Source organism: Mesocricetus auratus, unplaced genomic scaffold, assembly GCF_017639785.1.
Source record: "Mesocricetus auratus isolate SY011 unplaced genomic scaffold, BCM_Maur_2.0 Super-Scaffold_6723, whole genome shotgun sequence".
Taxonomy (NCBI): Eukaryota; Metazoa; Chordata; class Mammalia; order Rodentia; family Cricetidae; genus Mesocricetus; species Mesocricetus auratus.
The window spans coordinates 6,775,115-6,801,401 of NW_024429183.1; the positions used below are offsets into that span (position 1 = coordinate 6,775,115).

At 47.9% G+C, this 26,287-nt stretch overlaps 1 protein-coding gene across 2 annotated transcripts in view; it reads left to right on the top strand.

Annotated features, from left to right (window-relative positions):
• Positions 1-26,287, top strand: part of Pkd1l2 (polycystin 1 like 2) — an 82,761-nt gene that overhangs the window by 41,654 nt on the left and 14,820 nt on the right. For both annotated transcript variants that reach the window (XM_040736303.1, XM_005073069.4), the window contains 12 exons: positions 597-827; positions 4,233-4,334; positions 4,629-4,807; positions 6,657-6,803; positions 11,976-12,175; positions 12,979-13,184; positions 14,233-14,449; positions 18,233-18,461; positions 18,902-19,106; positions 20,584-20,677; positions 22,524-22,661; positions 24,977-25,162. In XM_040736303.1, the coding sequence (XP_040592237.1) occupies positions 597-827; positions 4,233-4,334; positions 4,629-4,807; positions 6,657-6,803; positions 11,976-12,175; positions 12,979-13,184; positions 14,233-14,449; positions 18,233-18,461; positions 18,902-19,106; positions 20,584-20,677; positions 22,524-22,661; positions 24,977-25,162 (2,134 nt within the window). The remainder of the gene's footprint in view (positions 1-596; positions 828-4,232; positions 4,335-4,628; positions 4,808-6,656; positions 6,804-11,975; positions 12,176-12,978; positions 13,185-14,232; positions 14,450-18,232; positions 18,462-18,901; positions 19,107-20,583; positions 20,678-22,523; positions 22,662-24,976; positions 25,163-26,287) is intronic.

Here is a 26,287-nt window from a genome sequence, read left to right on the forward strand (position 1 = left end):
TGCTGGATGACACGGCTAGTCTCAGTTACCAGCTTCATCTGGGGCTCTGTCTCCACCTTGTGAGGCTGGATTGACTAGCAGGTTAACAGGCCTACCTTTCTGCATCCACGTGGGTTCTGGGCTCTGAACTCTGACCCTCGCCTCTTTTACAGAGAAGCCAAGTTCAGTTCCCAGCACTCACACCAACTGCCTCAGACACACCTGTCACTCCAGATGCAGGATTTGATGCCCCTGGCCTCGATAGCCAGTCAGCCAGAGTCTCATGTAGCCCAGACTAGCTTGAATATGTAACAGGGGATGACCTTGAACTCCTGATCCTCCTATGTGCACCTTCTGATACCGGGATTTCAGGTGCTCAATACCATTTGCAGTGTATGTGATGCTGATTAAACCCAGGGCTTCATGCATGCTAGGCAAGCTCTCTACCAACTGAGTCGCAGACCCAGCCCTAAAACTTTGTAATTTCAACCAGAGGTTGGCCAACTCTGTGGGTCTGAAAGGCTGATGGAGTGGTGTCCACACTGGGGTGTTCATCATTCTTCTCCATTGGGCTGAAGCAGGTGCATTTCCAAACATGGTCTCATTGGGGTTTACAGGTGGGGCCACGAACCACCAGCTCCCAGACACAATGCCTTTGCAACCACCTCACCTTCTTTGGAAGCACATTCCTGGTGATGCCCAATGCCATTGACGTCCACCAGACAGCAGAGCTCTTTGCCACCTTCGAGGACAACCCTGTGGTGGTTACCACAGTGGGCTGCCTCTGCATGGTCTACGTGTTGGTGGTGATCTGGGCCAGGAGAAAGGACATACAGGATCGGGGCAAGGTGAGGTGCGGGGTTCCTGGAAATGGGAGGAACAGGGGCTGTAGAGGACAGAGGTCAGGGGTCTGTGGAAAGGTCAGTTGTTAACCCCTGGGGTCATCTCAGGTAAGCTGTCCCTTCAGCCTAGTATTTGCAAAGTATCCCTTCTCATCAAACTATCAGGAAGATTGTGCTATTGATTGTCAACCGAGTACTCCCTAAATGCCAGGCAGCATCCTGTTTATGTACACAGTGGCCCTCGGTGGAAGGTGCCTGTGCTGGGATGGGAGGTCACAAGGCCACCCTTTTGCTAAAAGGACTGAGAATTCAGAACAGCAATTGAAGTAATAGTTATGGTTTATTAGTTTTGTTTGTAAGTATATGTATTGTGAACCTGTGTGTGTAGGTGTCTATGTGAGGTGCCTGCAAATGTAGTATGTGTGCCTGAAGGCCAGAGATTACTATCATGTGTCATTTGTCAGAAAAGTCCTCCTTAGTTTTTGAGACACCAAGCAGGCCAGACTGACTGATCAGTGAGCCCTAGGGAGTCCCTCCTCCAGTGCTATGATTACAAGTGTGTGTCACCACGCCTGGCTTTTTATATCAATCAAACTCAGGTTCTCATGTTCCTATGGTGATTTATCAACTGGGCCAGTTCCCCATGGTAGATACACTGAGAGGACTTGGGTTGAAAGAAGCAGAGGACAGAGACCTGACTTGGTTTCTGTTTGTTCTGTTGATGTCCGCAGATGGTGCTTACTTGTCCCCGAGATGACACCTAGCAGATTTTGCTAACCAGAAGCTCACCTGAGCTTTGGTGTCCTGGGCTTGATTGGGAGTAGCCCACTTGACCAATCCTGGTTATGTCGTCTCCGGCCTCAAACACACAATGTGACCTGACATCCCCCCATAAATCGCATTGTCCTCATAGACTGTGTGGCCTGGCCAGGGCTTCCCATATGCAAAATCTGCCTTATGTAGTGTGCACAGAAGTCACCTCTAAGGATCTGGACAATGGGTACACAGATTATGAGGACAGCCCTCCCATTTGTTTGTTTGTGGGATGTGCGAAAATCCATGTAGCCCAGGCTGGCCTCAAAGTCACTATGTATCCTAGGGCATCCTCAAACTCATAGCAATCCCCTGCCTCAGCCTCCTGAGTGCTGTGTATGGAGAGATCTTACTATGCACCTGTGGTCACAGCCAAACGGGTGTGGTCAGCGCCACAGGTACCTAGTAAGATCACTCACTACAGTGCTGGCATTGCAGGATGAATTTCCTCGATTGATTCTAGTCCTTTCTTTGGTTTGGGGACCTCAAGTTCACCGAGCATACACTGAATTTCATTCCACCCACCATCTTAAAGAGAAAGCGACTAGGGACTAAGAGGTCAGTTAATTGGCCTGACACTATTAGAGAGGAGCTGGAATTTCAACCCAGATAGGGCTCAGGGAATACATGGACCAAAACAAAAAACAAAAAACAAGAAAAACTATGCAAGGAATTGTTTGCAACAACAATTAGTAAAGTCATGTGGAACACAGGCTTTCAGGAAGTGTTCATGACCGTCTGAGGGAATGCGTAGGTGAATGCAAGGGCGCAGTGTGGCAGAGCTTGGACATGTCCATCTCTCACTCTCTCCTCCCTAGCAGCACTCCTAGGGATGTCAACACAGAATTATAAAATGGCATTCATTATTCATACTGCTCTTTTATTCCTTTGATACTTACCTATAGGGTTGGGGCTGGAAACATAACTCAGTAGTTAAGAGCACACACCACTGGGCCTAGTATAGTGGATCAAGTCTTTAATCCAGCACTTGGAGGTAGAGGCAGGAGAATCTGAGTTCAAGGTCAGTCTGGTCTACACAGTAAGTTGAGGCCAACCAGGAATACAAAATATGACCCTGTCTAAAAAATTAGCAACAAAAATTAAACAATAAAAATGGGGTTTGGGAGCCGGGCGTTGGTGGCGCACGCCTTTAATCCCAGCACTCGGGAGGCAGAGGCAGGCGGATCTCTGTGAGTTCGAGGCCGGCCTGGTCTACAGAGTGAGTTCCAGGACAGCCTCCAAAACGATACAGAGAAACCCTGTCTCGAAAAACCAAAAAAAAAAAAAATGGGGTTTGGGAGATGGTTCAGTGGTTAAGAGCTCTTGCTGCTACTGCAGAGGACATGGGTTCAGTTCTGAGAACCCGCATGGTGTTTCACAACAATCTCTAACTCTAATAACTCCACTTCCAGGGGATTCAAAGCCCTTCAAGGGCACCAGGCACACATGCATGCACATACATACATGCAAGCAGACAACACACACACACACACACAAAACAAATAACTAAAAAAGCATGCACTGCAGAGGAACCAAGTTCAAGATCCATTCCCAGAACCCATATCAAGCAGCTCACAGCCACTTATAACCCAATTCCAGAGGATCTGTTGCACTATTCTGGCCTCCTTGGACACTGTGGCCATGGTACAACCCCCCAACATATACTCATAACTAATTTTAAAATGTAAAAGCTGGGTATGACACACACACACATCTAATCTCAGCACTCAGGAGGCTGAGACATGTGGATCTCTATGAATTCAAGGCCAGACTGGCCTACATAGAGAATTCCAAGCCAGCCAAGGCTACCTAGTGAGACCCTATCTCAAAAAAAGACACACACACACACACACACACACACACACACACACACACATACATAATCTTAAATGCTTCAGGTTGGCTCCCAAAAGGCAAGCATGCTCTATAATGGAGTTAAGGCTGGGGTATTTTCTAAGGGGAACCTTTAGGGTGAGCCCCTGAGGAGCTGGCAGGATGGTTATGGCCCATTAGTCCTTGGAGATCTGGACGGATCCGGGCTGAGATGCCCAGGTCTTACTCACATACAGACACCTCACAGATGGGTTATTGCCTGTCAGCAGCCACAAGAGTGTGCCTTTGACAGAGGTGACTCTACATCCTTGAAAGCAGAGCCTCAGCAGCCCATGTGAGCCTTTCACAGGACAGTGCATCCCAGCGTTCACCCCAGCCCCCAACTGACTCTGGCCAGTTGATGCTTAAACTAAAGCGTTTGAGCATTTCATTTCTTCTGAGCTCCCTGGGAAACAAGTCTGGCTGTATAAACAGTTGGCTCAGCACACCAAACACTGAACATTCCCTGTTTAATGCCAAGCTCATTTCCAACTTCATGCCATCGGGTCACACTTAAAACAAAAGCGCTTTGTGCTTCCTTGCTTTTGCTACTATTTTTCTTGAAGCCCTACTTCCCATAAAGGATAGTTCTCACTGGATCAGATAATAATGAATATAATTTTGTTTTTGCATGTTTATTGGCATTGATGCCCAACTCATTCTTAGTGGCTGGCTGGTGGGTGAGCTCACTAAATAGGGTGCCCTTAACACTGTCCTTCTGTCTAGGTAAAAGTCATAGTGCTAGAGGACAATGAGCCCTTTGCCCAGTATCACTACCTGGTGACAGTCTACACAGGACACCGACGAGGGGCAGCCACATCTTCAAAGGTACCTACCAGTGAGTTGATGGTGTGTCTCTCTCAGTACAAAGCTGGTTCTGTTATTGTAGAGTGTCTTTGACTCCATGAATTTGTGTTGCTGTGTACCCTTCTTGTTTCATTTTTGTATTTGAGAGACATGAATTGTCTTTAGTTAAAAAAATTACATTATGCATTGTGTGTGTGTGTTGCACATGTGTATGAGTGTGCATGCATGTGTCTGTCTGCATGCATAGTTTTGTGCAGTGCTGACAGGCACTGTGCTGACTGAGTTACACTCCCAGCCTCTGTCTCTGGGTTCTAGGTGACTCTCACTCTATATGGCTCAGATGGAGAGAGCGAGCCCCACCACCTGGCAGATCCTGATGCTGCAGTTTTTGAGCGAGGAGGGGTGGATGTCTTTTTGCTTTCCACTCTGTTCCCCCTGGGAGAACTGCAGAGCCTCAGACTGTGGCATGACAATTCTGGAGATCGGCCATCATGGTGAGTTGGGAGAGGGAAAATGACCAGGCTGGGATGAGGAACCCATTTCCTGACTTTCATGGGCTGCTACAAACACACAGAATGGCTCTCCATGGCACAAGTGAGGCAACCAGGTTCAGAGAGAGGCCCCTGGCTCATGGTCCATACAAACTGTACCAGAAGGGAAGAGGGCCAAAGTCCAGCCTCCAGTGTCCAGCATAGGGGCGCCCCCCAACCTTTCTGCAGCTCCAACTCAAGATTTGTCCAAGGTCACACACAGTTATAAGTTCAGAACATGGTTCTGTCCATTCTTCCTGAAACCAAAACTAGTGACTCAGACAAGTAGTATCAGTGTGACCAGCTATCAGCAGACAGTCCCTTTAGAAAAACAGCATTATCAGGCATAGTATACACATATGCAATCCTAATGTTTGGGAAGATGAGGCAAGCAAAGAGTGCTACAGATTCTGTGATCACCTGGGGATACACAGTGAGCTCCATGCCAGCCTGGGCTAGAGCATGAAACTTCATCACAAAAATGCTGGGCATGCATTTTTGTGGTAGTAATGTCTTTAATCTCAGCACTTGGGAGGCAGAGGCAGCTGGACCTCTGTGAGTTCAAGGCTAGCCTGGTCTACATAGTGAATTCTAGGATAACCAGGGCTACATAAAAATACTATTGTTTATTAAAAAAAAAGAGGGAGAGAGACACTGGGTATTATATACCAATAATCCCATTACTTACAAAGCAGGATGATAGGAGTTCAAGGTCATCCTTGGCTCCTCAGGCAATTCAAGACAAACCTGGGCTACACAAGACCCTGTCTCTTGTAGACCAGGCTGGTCTTGAACTCACAGAGATCCACCTGCCTCTGCCTCCCGAGTGCTGGGATTAAAGACGTGTGCCACCAACACCCGACTAAGACCCTGTCTCAAAACAAAAAGCGGTGGGGTGGGGAGGACCTTACATTGCTTAAGTTTTAGATGTTTTGACAGAGGGTTTCACTCTGTAGCCTGGGCTAGCCTTGCACTTTTGGCACTCACTTATCTCAGCCTAAAAGAGCTGGGGTCAGAGGCATAGGCCACCACTCCCTGCTTACCGCTGTCTAACTCACCAAGTTTCCAGGAAGCAGACTCTGAGAGGAAAATGAGCATGTCTGGTGTCTATTAAAGGAATCCTAGTGGCGGCTCCTGGGGAGGGAGGCCAGGCCTGGGATGGGCAGAGGAGGAGTCAAATGTGCTGCAAGCCAGTGGCAGTCCAGACAACTCTTGTGGATCCCTGAAGCTGTCCCAAGTTGGGCCAAAATCTGCAGGTCCTGAATCACTGGATGTCAGGAAAGCCATTGCCCGGACATAGGTGGCCTTGGCATTCCCAGTGGAGCTGCGCTTATGGAAACCAGAGTGCTGGCTACACGGTGAGAACCTGGGAAGAGCAGCTTTGCCACCATGGCTGTTCCTGTTGGCTACACACTTACAGAAAAGCTGCTGCTGGCCTACATCTCTCGATTCAAGCAAGGTGGCCTCTTCCCGTCTGAGGCTCCGGAAGCAGCTCGCCGGAGCACACTCTCCCACCTGGCTTCTCTTGCTGATGGCTGGGTGTCCTGAGTAAGGGGTTCAGAGTTTTCAAATGTTTCCCCACACCCTGATGCTTCTCTGCAGACAAGCAGCTGCCTTTAAAGCTGAGGTGGCTCTCTGTTAGCTGACCTCCCCACAGGAGGCCAGGTGTCGCCCAGACACCAAGGGAAGAGCTTACATGTGCCTTTTCCAGGTACTTGGGGCTCATTTTCTGAAGGCCTCAGCCCTGTCCCAGGGAGTCCCACCTCCCCCTCCACACACACCTGACCCTCAGAGCCGCATCTCCCTTCTCCAGGTATGTGAGCCGGGTGCTGGTCTATGACCCTGTGGTGGACCGGAAATGGTATTTCCTCTGCAACTCATGGCTGTCCATCGATGTTGGAGACTGCATCCTCGACAAGGTGTTTCCCGTGGCCACAGAGCAGGACAGAAAGCAGTTTAGGTATTTCTCTTCTGTCTTTTCTTCAGTAAATATGCCTCCCTGTCTTTTTAATCTTAGGAAAATGGCCTCACAGCCCAGGCACACTAATGAAAGCACATTTCAACCGGCAGCCTGGGCATGTTAGAGTATGTGACACTGATGGCCCAAATGTCCTGTTGGGATGTGGGCACTAGCAGGACATTCATCCTACGAGCCAGAAGTATGTCCCAGGTGGTGTGGTCATGGAAACAGTCACCTGTATTACCCGATGAATTCACAGGAGATTTTCTCTGTTACTAGCCACAGTGGTTTGAATGGTACGATGGCTGGTTTTATGTCAGTGTGACACAAACTAGAGTCACTTAGGAAGAGGGGACCTCAGTTTAGAAAAATGTCCCCCACCAGATTGGCCTGTGGGCAAGCCTGTGGCATATTTTCTTGACTGATGATTGATGTGGGAGGGTCAAGCTCACTGTGGGCGGTGCCACCCCTGGGAGCACTGTAAGAAAGAAGGTTGAGCGAGCCGGCATGTCTGCACCATGGTATTGCCCTCCTCCTAGGGAAGCGGATAGGCAGCCCTCCTCCACTGCCTGCTTCAGTCTCTCCTCCAGGCTCCTGCCTCCAGCTCCTGCCCGGACTGCAAGCTGTCATGTGAAATAAAGCCTTTCCTCCCCCTGGTATTCTATGACAGCAACAGAAGCCCAAAGCAGGATAAATGTGGATTCAGTCGCTGGCCCTTGCAGCCCTTTTCTGTGTTTTACTGCAAATGGTCCTCAGCCCATACTTCCTTCCAGTTTATTCGTGTCTCCGTTCCCTGATGTGCTTGTTTTCACATTGGTCTGCAAACATATATGAACAGACATCAATATGTACATTCACACACACACATACGTTGTTATTTTACTTGTGTGGGGTTGGGGGGTGTCATACAGGGGACAGAGGTCATTCCTCAGTAGCTATCCACTTTGTTTTTGGAGCTGAGTCTCTCACTGGCCTGAAACTTGCCCTTTTGACTAGGCTGGCCAGCCAGCGAGTCCCAGAAGTCTTTCAGTCCATCTCTGGCTCCAGGTTATAGCATGCATCACCACGCCTGGCTTATTACATATGATGGGTAAAAGATTTATCTAACTACTATTTACCAATAAAAAAATCGAGAGTCAGATGTCAGGGCAGGAACCTGCAAGATCAGAGAAGCAGGGGAGCAGTCAAGAGTGACTTCCTACCTCTTCTGTTCCTTCCTCGCCTTACTACTTCCTGTCTCCTATCTGTCCACACTCCTCCAAACCTCTATGGTTAGTTAATTTTGGTCAGCTAGTGGCTAGCTCCACCCTCTGACTCAAAGCAAGCCTAATTTTCTGGATGAAATAAAAATATCACACAACAAATAGGACTCAAACCCAGGTCCTCATACAGCACATACTTTACCAAAGCTATGTCCTAAGACACTTACTTTACATCTATGGTATTACTGAATATACATTGCCTTTTGTCGTTAGTATATAATAAATGTATCATGGTCGCCCTTTGGGGAGAATATGTTAGGCTGAATAAATTTCCTTATTTTTGTTTGAGAAAAGGTCTCATATAGCCCAGGTAATAAGCCAAGGATAATGTTGAGTTCTTGATCTTCTTGTCTACCTCCCCAAATTCTAGGATTACAGGCATATTCCATCATACACAGTGCTCCAAATGGCTTTGCAACAGCACACAGAATGGATGTCGAATTCACTCACTCTCATCAATGGGAAGTAGGTCTGCTTCCAGGGCATTTATTCTAGTGACTCCCCCCACCCCGCATTGGGACCTTCAAAAGGGACAAATTCTGAATTAGAGACTGGGTACCCAAGAGGCTAACACAGACAGGGGCGTAGATAGTGGGTCCTAAACTAATAATGTTATAGCTATTTTATCAAATTCAAATTACAGCAAAAATACCATGAACCACACTATACATTAGTGCTGTCTCAACGCTTTACAGAGATGATTTTGCTGGCACAGTGGTACAGATCAGGTATAGAGAGTGTGAGGCCAGCCCGAGCTCATGAGACCCTGTCTCAAATCAGTAACGACTATGACTTTAAATCCTTCCAAACATCCAACAAGGGAAATTCTATCATTATCGTAAAGTCAAGGAAACTGAGGTATGAAGAATGAGTCACTTGCCTAAGGTCACAGTGCTGGGGGGGGATGGGAGGTGTTGGGTCTGGGGTCATGCAATGATGGGTAACAGGCCACCAAAGGCAAGCTTTATTCTAGGAAAAGTGACGAAAATCACTGCAGGGCACAAAACGGTGTATCAGCTATAGCTGAGACCACAGCCGAAGGTCAAGTTCCTGAAACTGTGGCAATGGGGGCTGTTTTGGGGCCTCCTCTTATGGTAAAATTAAGCACCCAGTGTGGGTCAAAGAGTTTTTACAACCATGAGGTCAGACTTACATTTTAAGTTTTACGACTTTTGGCTCTAGGATGTTAGGATGTTAACTTAGGATGTTAACGAAAGCCTGTGACTGATACAGCTACTTTTCCGCTGTCCCTGAAAGAATGCAAGGCAGAGGAGGATAGTTAAAAATTAAGGGAATACAACACAGAGGGCCCCATAGAGACAGTAGATAGAAGCCAACCTTTGTCTGCCATATCTGCCTACTGGGAAGCTGAGAGCCTGGAGACCATTGTTAATTTTACCTCTGTACACAGTGGCTGCCAGGATGTCTGCTCTTAAGGCAGAAAGTGGTGGTTAAAGGCTAACAGTGACTGCCAGCATTTTTTCTTCTTCTTCAAAATGTGTTTGGGCTTACAATTTTATATTTCTATATTCCTGGACCCTTCGTTTCTGTATTCCTATTTCTGGACCCTTCAGCAGGCTAGGACCACAAGGCAGCTCTCTTTTCACACGTGCTCAGTTGGGAGAATGCTCGCTTAGCATGAACAAAAGGCCTGGGTTCCACCCCCAGCACCAACCATATAAACTGAGTGTGGTGACACATGTCTGTAACTCCAGCACTCAGAAAGTGGAAGACTCTGTCTCAAAAGTAAATCACAATGTGCTAATGTGCAAATGTGTGTGATGCACGTGTGTGTCTGTCCATGGCATGGCATCTGTGTAGAGGTCAGAGGACAACTTTCTGAGAATTGGTTCTTTCCTTCTTTTTCCAGATTTTATGTGTGTGTTTTTTCTGTATGTGTATCTGTGCACCTGGTGCATACAGTGTCTGTGGAGGCCAGGAAAAGGTGTCTGATCCTTTGGAACTTGAGTTACAAATGGCTGTTAGCTGCCGCCATGTGGGTGCTGGGAACCGAACTCTGGTTCTCTTAAACATGGCATGGTGCTCTTAGCCCCTGAGCCATCTCTCCAGCCTGACATTGTTTCTACTACAGGATCTCCCCTGCTTGCTTGAGAGCTTCTCCTGTCTGCACCTCCCATGATGTCTTAGGAATGCCAGGGGTTACAAACTGTCTGTGGTCACGTCAAAGGAGCTGCAGGCAGCAATGGAACTTATGGAGTTCAGTTCACCAAACAGCAAAGCTAAACCCTGGAGAGGCAGAGCCCCAGGGTGGGGAGGAGGGTTGTCTCCAGAATGCCCCTCGCTTCTGCTGTGTTTCCTTCTGTTTGCTGCTGCCGTGGTCCTGCTGTGTTTGGCATGGTGTGATTACTATGTGAAGGGATCCCACTGTGTCTAGTAGAGTGTGATTGTTCCTCACTGGGACTTGAGGATCATAATGAAGGTGATTTTTATAAGAGCAGTGATTAGTTAGATCTATGGTTTAACTAGACTTTCTGAGTTAGCCTAAGATATGGTGGTTAGGACAGTTAGTAAAGACGATTAGGGACGTGATTTAGGTTACTCTGCCAATCGCTCCAGTAAGAGATACAACGAAGCCCATATAGATGAAAAGTCACCCTCTCCTTTGTTAGATTTGCAGAGGATGGAAAATAATAGCAAGGAAGTTTTATGCATTATAGACCCATGAATTCTGCCTGTGGAAAAACAGGCTGATGATCAAAGAAAGCAGTTATGTCCCTACACCCAAGGTTAGGCCTGAGTTCCTTGGTCATGTAACTTACAGAGTTAATCACAGGCTCCGGTATGCACCTTGAAAAAACAAAGCTGTGAAAGGAAATTAAATGACCCTATTGTGTGTAAAGGAAAATAGATAGTGAACTGACTATTTCTTTAAAGTTTCTCTAGAGTAGAAAACCAAAATCTGCTACACTGAAACCGCTAACAGCTTCCTGCCAGGACAAAAAGGAACTGGCTGAAATCTACTTAGGTTGCTTAAAAATTTGTTAACTGATTATAAAAGAATCATTTCTTTTGGGGAAGATGTTATGATGAGAAAAATTAATACCAAGAAAGGTCTTTAACTATTTGTGGTTTCTAAGGAAAATATGTAACTTGTGATCTTAATGTGATGTCTTCCTACGTAAAGATTTTACTTTGTTTTTGGAAAAATATGTAACTCGTGGTTATGAGGTAATCTTTTCTTGTGTAGAAAATATTTGTATTAAGAAGTATAAAAGGGCCGTGAGGTGGTAGCACTTTAATCCCAGCACTTGGGAGGCAAAGGCAGGTGGATCTCTGTGATTCAATACCAGCCTGGTCTACAGACTGAGTTCCAGGAAAGGCTCCAAAGCCTACAGAGAAACCCTGTCTTGAAAAAACAAAAAAAAGTATAAAAGGGATAAAAAATAATAGCTAAGAGAAGGAAAGATGTAGCAGGGAAAAGTCAGAAAAGAAATGGGAGGGAACCATCAGGAAGACATAAAAGGATAACACCAGGAAAGACACAGATGGAGAACAACCGAGAGGAAGAAGAAGAAAACAGCAGGGTTAGAAGAACAGAACAGAAAAAGAACAGAGTAAGAACAAGCAGCAGAGAGAAAAATAAAACCAATTAAGCTTCGCCCTCAGATAAAGTTCCCGTGTCCATCTGTCCAGCAGTTCACCTACGATACATCTCCATTTCTCTGACCTGTTGGGGGCTGGGCCCCTCAGCAGTAACAATTTAATCCAGTTTTTTTAAAAACATGCCTCATAGATCTGATGTAGTAAGGGCTCTTGCCCACTAAACCATCTTGCTGGCCCCCAAACATGCTAAATCTTACAGGTGAGTCACCTTTTGTTCTTAGGAGACCAGTCTCTCTGCATTCCTGTCTCCCTAAGTGCCCATCTCTCTCTTCTGGCCTGTTCACAGCCACCTGTTTTTCACCAAAACTTCCACGGGCTTCCAGGATGGACACATCTGGTATTCGGTCTTCTGTAACTCTCGTTGGAGCAGCTTCACCCGCGTGCAGAGGGTGTCCTGTTGCTTCTCTCTGCTTCTCTGCACCATGCTGACCAGCATCATGTTCTGGGGTGTCCCTAAGGACCCAGCTGAACAGAAGATGGACCTGGGTAAATCTCAGCATTGCTTATGATGTCTGGGGCTGGTGGTGGGCACCATCTCATTGCCTTAGCAAGACCTCTGCAATCTAGAGGGGGTTCTTAAGTTTTTGTTTGATCATTTTGATATTCTGAGACAAGGTATTACACTGTGGACTAAGCTAGCATCAAAGTCACTCGCTACCCATGGACAGATGTGAACCCCCATGCCTGACTTGACTCAGTGCATGTGGAAATCAGAGTTCAGCCTTAGTGTTGTTCCTCGGGAGCCAGTCACCTCATTAATGAAGACAGGGACCTTAGCTTGCCAGTTGGGCTACACTGGCTGGCTACTATGCCTCAGGGATTTGACTGTTCCTCTTCTCAGCACTGTGATTACAAGCAGGTGCCACCACTCCTGGTTTGGGATCCTGGGGTACAGGTCCCCATGCTTACATGCTAAGCACTTTACAGACTGAGCTGTTCTCATCAGCCCCTTGATTTAGTCTTCACTGGGATCAAATAGATATGGTTGGCCATGTACCTGCACAGCTGACCGTAGCCTCTGGCCCTCTTAAAAAGTAAGCTGAGCCGCATGGCCCAGGCTCTTGGTAAGCTGCCTTGTTAGTGTGGACTATCTGACTTGACCCGCAACCCTGGGTAAGCTAAGGGCCTCTTAGGAGCTAGGCAGACATCTAAAGACTTACAGGTGACCTCCCAGGAGTTGTACTTGGTTGGTCTGTCACCGTGTAGCTGCCTTCTGCTGCGAGGGTGGAGGGGACTAGACTTTGGGCATCTGTTTCCATTTGACCTCTCCTTCGATCCATTTTCCCCAGGCAAAATTGAGTTCACTTGGCAGGAGGTGATGATTGGGCTGGAGAGCTCCATCCTTGTGTTTCCTATCAACCTCCTGATTGTCCAGATCTTTCGGAACACCCGGCCTCGGCTCCCACCAGAGAAGGATGGGAGACAGGAGCAGGGAAACCCCAACCTGACTCCCTCACTGCATCCCATGGATGAGGGACTTCACACAGCTGAAATGGTGACCAAGGCATGTCCTCAGCCCCAGCTTGTGTGTGAATGGAGGGACTCTCTAAGCTGGCAGCAGAGGAGTGTGGGCTGGTGCATGGGGCCTGGCAGCCTGGATTGCCGGCAGGCTCAGTTTCCAGGATTCACCAGCTGAAAACATGCAGACTGATATACATATTACATACAAAACATGCGGACTGACACGCATACCACATATGTCATGATACATGTTTATACATGCATACTTTTTGAGCATCTATTGTGTGCAAGATATACCATCCTACTGGAAACTGTGCTGCTAAAATTCCTTCCCCCGGGGAGACATAAGCAATATCCACCCTCCTCCTGGGCTCCAATGACAAACCAAGGTATAAGGCCATCAAAATTCAGCTGCGGAAAGCCATTAGTTCATTGGGCTTATTTACACTGGTGAGGGGTTACAGATAGGAGCCACTTTGGAAGGGCAATACACAGCAGTAACAATGACTTCTTTATGACTGTGTAGATGGAGACCCCTCCCCTTCTTCCTTGCCAATATCCTCTAACCCCTGTCATCTCCCCCAGCCCCCAGGACCACATGTAGTTATGCTGGAATTGCATGAGGTTGGTTGGGAATGGAGAGCCCGGTGCCCCTGCCTGCTCCTCCTCCTAGTAGGGAAGGTTAATAGTCAACAGGCCAACTGTTACATTCTTTTGTAAGCAGGCCCAGAAGAACTCAAGATGGCGTCAGTGTAGTTCTAAGGATAGTGCTGTATTGCAGGACACCCCACCACCACCACTACAGGCTAGAAGCTCATAAAAGAGACACGTTTTCCCTGCACTCACATACTTGATAATCTTTTACAGAACACTTGCTGTGTGCAGTCATTTGAGCAATGCAGCCTGGAACGAGTCCACTCAGGCCCTAGAAGAGAAATGTTAGTAGTTGCAGATCATGCTTCACAGGACAGAGCTATAGTACAAACATGGAACATGCCGCTCAGTGCAAATGCTCTTATCCTCTATGCCACACACCCTGGCCTGCAGCTCATGTTCCCACACCTCACTGGGCTTTCTTGCAGGGTGTACAGAGTCTCTTCAGATCACTGTTTAAAGCTCTGAAGGTGCCGCCCCCAGCCTCAGGCTGGGACTCTATGAACCTGATGGACATTAACTACCTCCTGGCCTTAATGGAAGACCTCATCTGTCCAGAGAGCACAACAGGACAGGGGTTCTTGGAGGAAGCCAAAGAGAGAGAGGACCCTTTCACCTCCATACATGGGTCTGGACAACTGAAAGGTAAGTCCTTCCCGGTCCCATGCCAAAGGAAGTGGTCTTCTGGAACCAGGCGGCACTCCTGGGAAATCAGGACCTTATGTCCATCTCCCAAATGCTGGGGGTGGCAGGTATGCACTGACACAGCTTCACTCCTTTAGAGAATGATTTCATTTATTACTGTCTGTGGTAATCATGCTATGAGGTCAGAGGACAGCTTGTATGATTGGTTTCTCCACCATGTGGGTCTCGGGGAGCAAACTCAGGTCATCAAGCTTGGCAGAAAGCGTCTGTGTCCCCTGAGCCATCTCCCTGAGCCTTGTTTTGTTTCCTATTATAAATATGTTACTTCTATGATTTAAAACAAACAACAAAAAGAGATAGTTAAACATTTTTTAGGCTGGTATGGCAGTGAATGCCTGAAATCCTAGCATTTAGCATTCAGGGGTGGACAGGAGGATCAGGAAGGAGGGGGCAAGGTCATTCTTGGCAACATCAAGAGCTTGAGGCCAGCCTAGGATACATGAAGCACTGGCTCAAAGATAAAATAACAGCAATAAAAAACACTTTCAGAGCCGGGCAGTGGTGGCGTACGCCTTTGATCCCAGCACTTGGGAGGCAGAGGCAGGTGGATCTCTGTGAGTTCTAGACCAAGCCTGGTCTACCGAGCGAGTTCCAGGACAGGCTCCAAAACAATACAGAGAAACCCTGTCTCGAAAAACAAAACAAAACAAAAAACAAAACACTTTCAGAGGAGCTGGAAATAGAGGCAGAGCTTGATGGGAGAGCATCCCTGGGTTCTATCCCCAGCACCGAGAGAAATACTGAGAAGCTGAAACTTCAATCAGCCAACTGTAGAAAACAGTAACGGGGAGGGGGCAGTGGGTAAAGATGCTTGCCTCCACTCCTGAGGACCCGAGTTCAGTCCCTGGACCCAGTGAGAGGAGGGAATCAGTTCTCACAAGTGTTCTCTAGTTTCCACATCCTCTTGGCTCGTGAGTGCCCCAATGCAGGAGCACACATCAGGTAGATCAATATAGTGTCACACTTAGGGTTTCTATTGCTGTGATGAAACACCATGACCAACAAGCAAGTTGGGTAGGAAAGGGTTTATTTGGCTCACACGTCCACATTGCTGTTCATCACCAAAGGAAGTCAGGACAGGACTCAAGCCGGGCAAGAACCTGGGGTTGGAACTCATGCACAGGGCATGGCTTACTCAGTGTGCTTTCTTATAGAACCCAGGACCACAGGGATGGCACCACCCACCATGGACTGGTCCTCCCCCACTGATCACTAAATGAGAAAGTGCTTACATCTAGATCTCAAGGAGGCATTTCCTCAACTGGGGCTCCATTCTCTCTGATAACTCTAGCTTGTGTCAAGTTGACACACAAAATCACCCAGTACAGATGATAGACAGATAGACAGACGGACAGATTCATGAAAGTGAGACATTTTTGTACATGCCTATAATCCCAACACTCGGGAGGCTAAAGCTGAAGGATTACCAATTTGAAGCAAAGTCCTATGAAGAAAGAAGAGGAAAAGGAGGAGGAAAGAGAAGAAAAAGAAAGAAGGAAAGAATGGAAAGGGCGGGAACCTCGAGATGTCTCAGAAGGTGGAGGCATTTGGCACCCAGCCTAACAGTTTAGGTCTGACCCCTGGAGCCCACATAGTGGAAGAAGAGAACCAAATCCCACATTATGCTCTGATTTCATATGTGTGCCATCATGGCACAATACACATTAGATAAATAATGAATGTTTAAACATCTTTAAAAGAGAAGGAGCTAGGCATGGTGGCTCATGCCTGTAATCCCAGCACTTGGGAGGCAGAGGCAGGCAGATCTCTGCGAGTTCCAGGACAGCCTGGTCTACAAAGTGAGTTCCAGAACAGGCAGGGCTTCACAGAGAAACCCTGTTGTGAAAAACCAAAATAATAAAAGAGGAGAAAGAAGAGGAGACCAGATCCTAATATAATAAGGGGAAATGTCCATTTGTTGGATATTTGATGGGATTGTTGTTAAGCATCTTAAAATCTCTAATGTTGTTGTAGCTTTTTATTTATATATTTTTTAAGTTAATGGTGCAGCCACCCCCTTTTTGGTTTGTTTTTTGTTTATATGTTTTGTTTTGTTGTTTTTTGAAACAGGGTTTCTTTTTGTAGTCTTGGCTAGCCAGACTGGCCTTGAACCTGGGGATCCGCATGCCTCTGCTTCCCAAGTATTGGAATTAAAGGTATACGTGCCACCATGACCCAGCATCAGTGCAGCCTTTTGAAACCTTTATCTTGGGCAGAAATTTAATGAAATGGTCTGAGCCGCCAAGTAGCCTGGCATGGTGCTATAAGCCTGTAACTCCAGAACTCAGGAGGCTGATGCAGGAGGATGCCGAGTTTCAGGCCAGCCTGGGCATCTCAAACAGTATACCCATGTGGAGAGCCACTTAGCAGCCTGGAGACAGGTCACACTGCTCCACCTCTGCTCTCTTCTAGATGTTTGACATGGTTTTTGTTTTGTGAGACAGGTCTCACTACATAGATCAGACTGACCTGAAATTGTTATTACAGGCATGCAAGCACCACCTCAGTTGGGTCATTTGACTGGTTTCATTATTTTTTTAAAGTGAGAAAAAGGCTAGTAAGATTGCTCAGTAGCTAAGAGTATCTGCTGCTCTTGGACAAAAATCCTGTTCCCAGGACCAATGTCACAGCTGCTTGTAACTCTAGTTCCAAGGGAGCCACAACCATCTTCTGGCCTCTGTATCATCCACACACATATGGCAAATGCACACTCATACATATGAGTAAAAACTAATAAAAATAATTTTTTAAAACGTGAAAACAGAATACTGGGACTTACTAGACCTTTAGCACTGGACAAAACTGGACTTTAATTAAGTCTAACCACATAGAGGGAAAAGACTACAGATGGGGAGCCAGTAAGATGGCTCAGTGGGTAAAGAGGCTTGCTATCAAGGCTGACAACCTGAGTTCAATCCCCAGTACCCACATGGTGGAGGAGTGTCTTAGTTAGAGTTTTTATTGCTGTGAAGAAACACCATGACCATGGCAACTCTTATAAGGAAAACATTTTATTGAGGGGGCTCACTTACAGTTTCAGAGGAGGCTCAGTCCATTATCCTTATGGGAGGGGCATGGCAGCATGCAGGCAGGTATGATGCTTGAGAAATAGCTGAGAGTCCTACATTTTGAAGAAAACAGGAAGTTAACTGACAGTCACCCTGAAGGAAGCTTGAGCAAAAGAGACCTCAAAGTCCACCCCCACAGTGACACACTTCCTCTAACAAGGCCATACCTACTCCAACAAAACCACACCTCCTAACAGTGCCACTTCCTATGAAATTATGGGGGGGTCAATTACATTCAAACTATTACAAGGAGAGAACATACTCCTGTAAGTCGTTCAGAGAAAGAGAGAAAGAACAGAAAAGAAGAGAGGAGGGAGAGACGGAGGGAGGGAGAGAGAGAGAGAGCAAGAGAGAGAGAGAGAGAGAGAGAGAGAGAGAGAGAGAGGGAATAGGTAAATAAATTAATTTAATGGTCACTTATAGTCATTGTTGCAGCAGGGCAAGTGTGCTCTTCTCTTTGTAAGTAAGGACTTTTTCAAACTGTCCTTCATAAAAAGCTAAAATACCCTAGCTGGCTTTTTGAGCCCAGCTTCTGTGCCTCCGGTTTCCTACACCTGGCATGCAGCAGGTAAGCTTAAAACTGCCACTATTGCTGTTTTTATTGTAGTTGGCTGTCACTCACCACTACCTGGTCACTTTCCCCTTTGTCTCCCAGAGAACACATGGCCCCCCAGGCCCAAGCTGGCAGCAAGTGGGCTTTGGAAGGACAGCATCTACAGGCAGGGTCTCTACCTTCAACTGGAGCATCTGGAGAGGGAGCTGCGGCGGGCGGAGCCCCAAGGCTTCCTGCACTGCCATAGTCATGCCCAGGCCCTCAAGCAGCTGCGTGTCCTGAAGGGCCACCTCTGGGGACAGCCTGGCACCCCAGCAAGAGCATATGCCAGGTAATCTACTTCCCTGGGTGCTGAATGGACACCTGCCCTCTCCTGCCGGGGGCTACCGGCTGGGGCACCTTGACCAGTCTTGGAAAAATGTCCACCCAAACCATGAAGGCAGAAGGGACTCAGGACTCCTTTGAGTCCCCTCAAAGTCAGCAGAGGTTAAGGGGACAGGACTGCTTCCTGGAAGATACTCAGCCTTTGTACAAAACTTTTTTAATAACATAGAAGCAGCCTTCTAGGCTTGCTGTTCGGCACTGCCCCTAGCCAGAGCTGGACAAATGACAGACTAGAGAACAGCTTTCAGGCAGGTACAAATTACAGAGAAACAGATGGTCGGAGGTTAAGCAACTAGCCCAAGGTCATTCGGAGGATGAGGACAGATGGGATTTGAATGTGCATCTTCGGGTGCCACCCTGACAGTGTCATTCTATCCTCTTTTGCAGCACTCCTCGGGCCAGCAAGTCCGCTCGTGGCCTGCCCTGGTGGTGTGTCCTAGTGGGCTGGCTCCTGGTGGCAGCCACCAGTGGTGTGGCAGCCTTCTTCACTATGCTGTATGGCCTGTACTATGGAAGGGCCAGATCTCTCAGGTGGCTCATCTCCATGGCGGTGTCCTTTGTGGAGAGTGTGTTCATCACCCAGCCCCTGAAGGTCAGATCCCGCCCCCAAAGTGGCCGCCCATGTCCTTTCTATCTACCTCTACCCTCTTGCGATCAGCTCTTTTTCAAGCATAGCTATTGTTTCTTTTATTCTTTTAACAAACACATGAGATGCTACCTCTGTGCTGGCCCCAGAGCAGGGATAATAATGGAGATAGTATAACAGCCCAAAGGACTTGTATGGTGTTGTGCTAAGGAGCTAGCCCTTCATAATCACCATCACCCTGAGGAGCGTGGGTTAGAAATCATAAAGAGGGGGGTGTAGCTCAGAAGTAGAGAGCTTTCCTGGCAAGGTCCTGGATCCCACACCCATCTTTTTCACCAAGAAGATGGCAAACATCCCTCTCTCCATAGCCCATACGAGTGTGTATATCTCAGTCCTCAGATACTCCCGATTCTGAGAGAGGATAGCAATGTAAAAGACTGTTCCCTTCAGAAACTTGCTCCTATTCCTGAGATGTAAAGTTATCTGGAAGCATATTAGACTTGGATACTAAGAACTAGCAGGGATCAGGGACAGATCCACCTGTGGAAGGAGTCCTGCAGTTGGCAGTCATCAGGGGACCAGAGGAAAATGACCATTAAGGGACTCTATAATGTTTGGTTACATGGTTTTGAGACAAGGTCTTCCCATGTAGCCAGCCTGGCACTCAGTATGTAGTCCAGGCTCACTTTGAATTGATGGCAATCCTCCTGCCTCGGCTACCCAAGTGTTAAAACTACAGATATGCACTACTATCATAACCAACTACCAGAATCTTTACTCTTATAGGACATTTCAAATCCCTTCCCCCATCTGCCCTTTTGACTCTCATTCTATCCTGAATTGTGTGTATGTATTTGTTTATAGATAAGGTCGAGTGGCCCAAGGTGGTCACAAACTATTTAGCTGAGGCTGGCCTAAAAATTCTGATTTTCCTACCTCCAGCTCCCTAATGCTGGGATTCCAGGTGTGTGCTATCCTGCTCTGTTGATGTAGAATGTGGAAGGTCAAGTCAGGGTTCCAGGCATGCCTGGCAAGCACTCTGCCAACTGAGCTACACCCCCAGTCCTGAACGATCTTTTGGATAAGATTCCAAAGCTTCTGTGACAATTCCACCAGCTAAGGCTAGAAGACTAGTCAGAGCAGGGTGTGTTCTGAGTGTTCCTAACCAAACCACAGGATCTCTTTTGCTTGGGCATGGCTGACACAGAAGTTGCAGGCTGTCTCAGCTGATGCAGGGGTCCAGGGATGGGGTGAGGTGGAGGCAGTAATTCTTCAGAGTTAGAAGGGAGAGATGATCTGGGCAGCAAGTGGGAAATTCTGGGAACTTTAGAGATGTGTCAGCCTTTCCGATGGATGGCAGCCGTCCCTCCTCATAATGACCTCCCTCTGTGGGGATGGCTGGTCCCCACCTGACTGCTTATCACCTATCTCTCAGGCCTTGGGAACCACCTGCAGGCTCAGGCTCACACAGGGTGGTTTCCAGGTCCTGGGCTTCGCTGCTTTCTTTGCACTGGTCTTGAAGAGAGAGGATGATGAAGAGACTTTGCCTTCATTGCCAAGACATCTGTCTGGCCCAGGTAATGGGTCCCCGGAATGGGTGTGTGGAGACAGGAGCCTGACCACTCAGTGGTCCAGCAAGGCTGAGTGGGCCTGCAGAGAATGTCTATGAGGTGTCCTGGGCCTTGGGAACTCCCCAGAACTTATCCCCTACTGGGATTTATCAGCCATCCCAAACTAACCAGACAAGAGACACCCTTCCTAGTCCCCTGACCAGTCTTACTCCTTCCCTTCCATCCTTTCTTCCTGATAATTCAGCATAACCCTTTAGCCAGGGGTGTGCCCTTGGGGGTCAGGCAGGCTGTATTACTCTTTTTAGAGAGAGAACCTCACATAGCCTGGACTGGCCTTGAAACTGGTAAATTTCTGAGAATGACTTCGCACTTCAAATCATCCCACTGCTACCTCCAGGCATGTGCTACCAAGCTAGTTGATGTTGTCCTGGGACAGAACCCAGGGCAAGCACAAGCCAGGCAGGCACTCTAACAAAGGAGAGACATTCCCAGCTCCAAACTGCATTCTTTAGCTAGGCGCGGGTTCCTGAGATTTCAAAGGGAAACAAAACATTCAGTTAGCTCATGGGAAGGCTTCAGAAAGTGACCGTACATTAGACTTCTGGGACAAAAGTCTGCAGTCTCTAACCAAGGGGCCAAACTGCCAGTGTTGGTTTTTGGCAAATAAAGATTTATGGAAACAGTTATGCTGAACCCTGGTCTAAGACACCCCTGGTTAGTCCCCTCTTCCCAGCGAAACTCTCAAAGGGCCTTGAGAGCTTTTCTCAGGCAGATGAGCAAACAGAACAGAATCAATAACTGACCTTGGCCTTGGGGACGATAAATCAGGAGCAGTGGTTCTCCCTGTCCCAGGCTTGTAACCTTCCATCCTAGGATAAAGTTCTGACTTTGCACTTCCAAAAAAGCCCATTTCTCAACAACAACAAAAAATCTCCTTTCTCAACAATAGAGTAATTTCCCTTGGAAGAGATACAGCTTCCTGACCCACCACATACTCCTTCAATCATTCATTTGGCTATTTTTCAAGGGGAGCTGGCTGTGTTTCAGGCAGTGGTGGCTTCAGAACATAATTGGCAGAGAACTTGTTCATTGTGGGATGCAATCCAGTGAGTCTAGTAAATTTAGAAGGTTATGGAACCATCATCATTGTAATTGAGATTTAAAACATTTTGTCACCCAGAAGGGCCCCTTTGTTCAAGTCTGTGCCTGACCCCAAGCATGTCCCTGGGCAATGTGGTAGTGGTTGAAGGGAATGGGTCACAACCCCTGCAAGCAAAGACCATGCGGGGAGGTGACACTGAAGCATGTTACAACATAAGCAGATATCTAAGGAAGCCTGATGAAGGCAGGGCTGGAGAGGAGTAAGACCCTTCAAGCTTCCCTAGCCATTCCCCGAGGGTACAGGGAAGAAAGACTTGAGCCCTAGATGCCTGCAGAGGCCTTGAGGTGGGACAGAATTGCTCATGCTGTAGCAATCACTAATGGTATGGCAGGAGCTCAGGGAATTGTGTTGAAGGAGATGGTTCATGGAGAGGATGGAGAGAGCTGGGGAGCAGGGCATGCAGAGACTTGGAGGGTCTGGAGCAATGCTGGGGTTTCTGGAGATTTAAAATAGGAGAGTGCACTATCTGCCTTGTCATTTTACAGAGGCCACTGGTGTTCCTCCTGGTGACTATAGGTATCGGGTCATAAGTGGAAATGTGGTTCCCGATAGGGAGGTAGGCGACAAATGCTGGAGGGTAGACAGGAGGGCACGAACACCAAAGACAGATGGGTCATAGCACACCTATCAGGATGGCAACTCCTGGTTCCCCTTACACGCGGGGGACTGTTCTGTGTTCTGTGTCCGTAGGCTCCTATGCCATGTCTCGAACACGAAGACGCAGCAGCAAGGATGCTTACCAGCCTCCTCTCGCCGTTGCCATCGAGAAGATGAAAACCACTCGCCTCCAGGAACAGAAAGCGTTTGCTCTTGTCAGAGAAATCCTGGGTGGGCAGCTTCTCCTACCTGGGTTCTCAGCACGTCCTGGAGCAGACACACCGAGTGTCCTTTGATGAGCCCTTTGCTGCCTCTAGGACTAATCCTCCATCCTCTTGGAGTGGAGTCTGAGCTCCCTACTGTGGTCTACCCCTTGAGTCCCCTTCCTGGCTCCCAGGGCCCTGAGTCCGGGGACTCCTGGGATCCTGTGCCTGGGCCTTTTGGCCTGTTTCGTCATCTCAGCAGTCTTGGAATGGGCCCATCCTTCTTCCCACCTTTCCTTCTGGCTAATTCCTCCTGTTCTTTGACTGTTAGCCCAGTAGTGTGTCTTTAGAGAGGGCCCCACCCCCCATTGCTCAGGCTAGGGGCTCTTCAAACCCCAGTGTTTGTCTGCCTGATTCCCCCCAAAACAGATCTGGGTGGATACATTTCACTAGCAAGGTGATCCTGGGGAAGACAGGTCTGGAAGAAAGAGCACCAAGGAAGAAAAGAAGCCAAGAAATAGGGTCAATGGTTCGGTTCTGCTGGGTACCTTGGGGAGAATGGGAACACACCCCCAAAGTATCCTATGCATTATCATCGTTGGTATCCATCCAGGTCCAACATGGGACTGGGTGGTGGTGGTGCCTTATGGTGCAGAGCTTAAGTCCAAGCCTGGAAGTCTGACTCAGTAGGAACCTGCACCCCTGTTGCATTGTTATGTGTGACTTTCTGACTTAAATCTTTTTACACAAGGGGGTCCTTCCAGCCTTCCAACATTCCCAACCTGTCTCCAGTAAGTAGGCAAATGTCATGCGCACGGGAACCATATCTGTCTGCTCCAAAACTGTATTGTCAACAGTACAACAGGACAGGCACCCAGTTTTGACAATTTTATCTTAAAAAACACAGATAGGGGTCTGGAGAGGGCTCAGAATGGAAGAGTGTCTACTTTACTAGCATGAGGCTCCGAGTTTGGATTCCCAGCACCCACATACAGATCCAGATGTGGTTGCATGTCCCGGTAACCCTAGTGCCACGGGAGGCATTGATGGGAGGATCAGTAGAGCTTGCTGGCTGACAGCCCAGCTCTGGGTTCAGTGCCAGACTTTGTCTCAAGGGCACAAGGTGGAGAGTGATAGAGCGGGGCACACAACAGCATCCTGTGGGGCACCCATGCATATGTGCATTTGTGGCACACTCCTGAAGAAAATGAAAAAGAAACTTAGCAGTTCAGGGGGTTAGCTCAGTAAGAGTGTACCCACCTAGCAAGCACAGTCTTTGCAGACCAATTCCAACATGAGAGTGAGCCATGCAATTTGCCTCTAAAGACTCGTTATCTGAGTTCACTCCTGAAAATCCATGGGGGAAGGAGGGAATGGACTCCCTCATGCTATCCTCTGACCCACATGCATGCTGTGGCGCATACATGTCCATACTCTCATGCACAAGAATAGTAAATAAAAGTTTTTTTTTTTAAAAAGAAAGTCAAGGGGGGTGGCTCAAACCTCTAACCTCAACACTGGGAGGATTAGGAATTCCTATCTGTCGCATCAGCCGCGCAGCCTGTGTCCGAGAACATGCGGAGGATGTCGGGGATTGACAACACAGAGACTCGTTCAACCATGTAAAGAAAACTTTAAGCAGGCCCCAAAAAGGTTCAAGAAAACTTCCTAAGAGAGGCTCCCTCCAGAGAAGCTTCTGCTCTCTCCTCTACCCTGGCTGGTTCTGCCCTGACACCAAAAAACTGATCTGGGCGTGTCAGAAGAGGCGGTTAGTCTCTGGACAAGGTTGAGGTCAGGGCGGTTTCCAAGGGCAGGCCTTTTCCAGGAACTTATTACCCCGGGCATTGTATTGTTTTTAGTAAACATGTTTTTAGTAAACATTGTCTTACAGCTGCCTACTCCCAGGCCAAAGGGGAAGTGGGTCTCTGCTCAAGGTCTGGTGTCCCCACACTATCCAATCTCATCTACGTAGCAAGTTCAATACCAGCCTGGGACATGAGACCCTGTCTCAAAAGAAACACAGAGCATGCCTCTCTGATTGGGTCTTGTTCAAAATGCTTTATAAACGTTAGCTAATACTCCTACCACAATCCCATGTTGTAAAATTATTATCTGAATGATGGGGAATGAACCACAGAGAGGTTGAACCATCCATGAAGGACACATGAGGAAGTAGCCTGACCTACCTCCTAGTGTGTGCACTTCCCTCTTCTCTGCTGTTCCTGTCCCCAGAGTGGCAGTGGCTGGGCTGCAAGCCCTCCACTGTTCTATGGATGCTCCTTTTCCTCCTTGAACTTGGTGGGGGTTAAGGACCTGTCTGACCAGGCTGTGCATCCTTTCCAGCTTACCTGGGCTTCCTGTGGATGTTGCTGCTCGTGGCCTATGGGCACAGGGACCCCAACGCTTACTACTTCAACAGACATCTGGAGCATAGCTTCACTCAAGGCTTCTCGGCTGTGCTGGGTTTCAAAGAGTTCTTCGAATGGGCCAACACCACTCTTGTGAAGAACCTATATGGTCATCACCCAGGTAGTCCCCACGCCACAAGGCAGAGTGTCAGGCCCCGTTGTGCATTTAAGTGTGGGGAAAACAGTTACAAGTTACTGACAGCATAAAAACGCAATAGGCACATGACCTTTGACAAGCTGTCAGAAAGGAGGCTGATGTGAAGTGACGATCATCTTGCATGAGAGGTAGGAAGTTTAAACTGCCTAGGAAAATACAGTGTACAGGCGGGAAAGGACGTGAAACTTGCCAAGGCAGCATACCATGGGACTGCAAAGTCTATGCCACTGCAAAACATCGAGTATGACTGCTATGGGGTATCTGAATGAAGGAATGATGTGAAGCTGTGGAAGAAAGAGACAGGGAGATGAGGTTATGATGGAGCTCTTAAGATCACACTTATCCTTATGGAGAGGAGGCACCATGGAGAAGTCTACACAAGGAAGCATCACTCTGAAAGTATGTGGAGGTTGAAGTGAAGGGTATTTGAGTCAGGATGCTAGAGAAAGAGATGATGGGATTGATGCAGGGAGACTGAGAGGGGAGAGGAAGATGCAGTATTGTTGGGGTGTGGTGGTTGTTAGAGAGTGAGGGTTGGGGAGAAGGACACTCAGAGTGTTCAGGCTGACAGAGAGAATTTATGCAGAGCATAGAGTCTGTCCAAGATGGAGGAGTGCTGAGGTGAGGATGGATGTATCAAATATATTCATGGTAGAGTGGAAGTGGTTGGTCCAGGAGAGGAAGCTGACACATATTCACCCTTCCTCAGTGAGGTTCATTAGGAGACAGGGCCTCAAGACCATGGTTGGTCCCAAGATAGGGGGAGAATGTTGGACAGAAAATGGTACCATGTATGGGAGAGCCAAGCATGATGAGGACCTCAAAGGGAAGAAGGACTTCCTTTAAAACCCTGGCGAGGAGCTTCATTAAGAATGAGAATGGCAGCTGGGCATTGGTGGCGCACGCCTTTAATCTCAGCACTTGGGAGGCAGAGGCAGGAGGATCTCTGTGAATTTGAGGCCAACCTGGTCTACAAGAGCGAGTTCCAGGACCTCCAAAGCCACAGAGAAACCCTGTCTCGAAAAACCAAAAACAACAACAACAGCAAAAAATGAGAATGGTTGGGCAGTGATGGCATAAGCCTTTAAT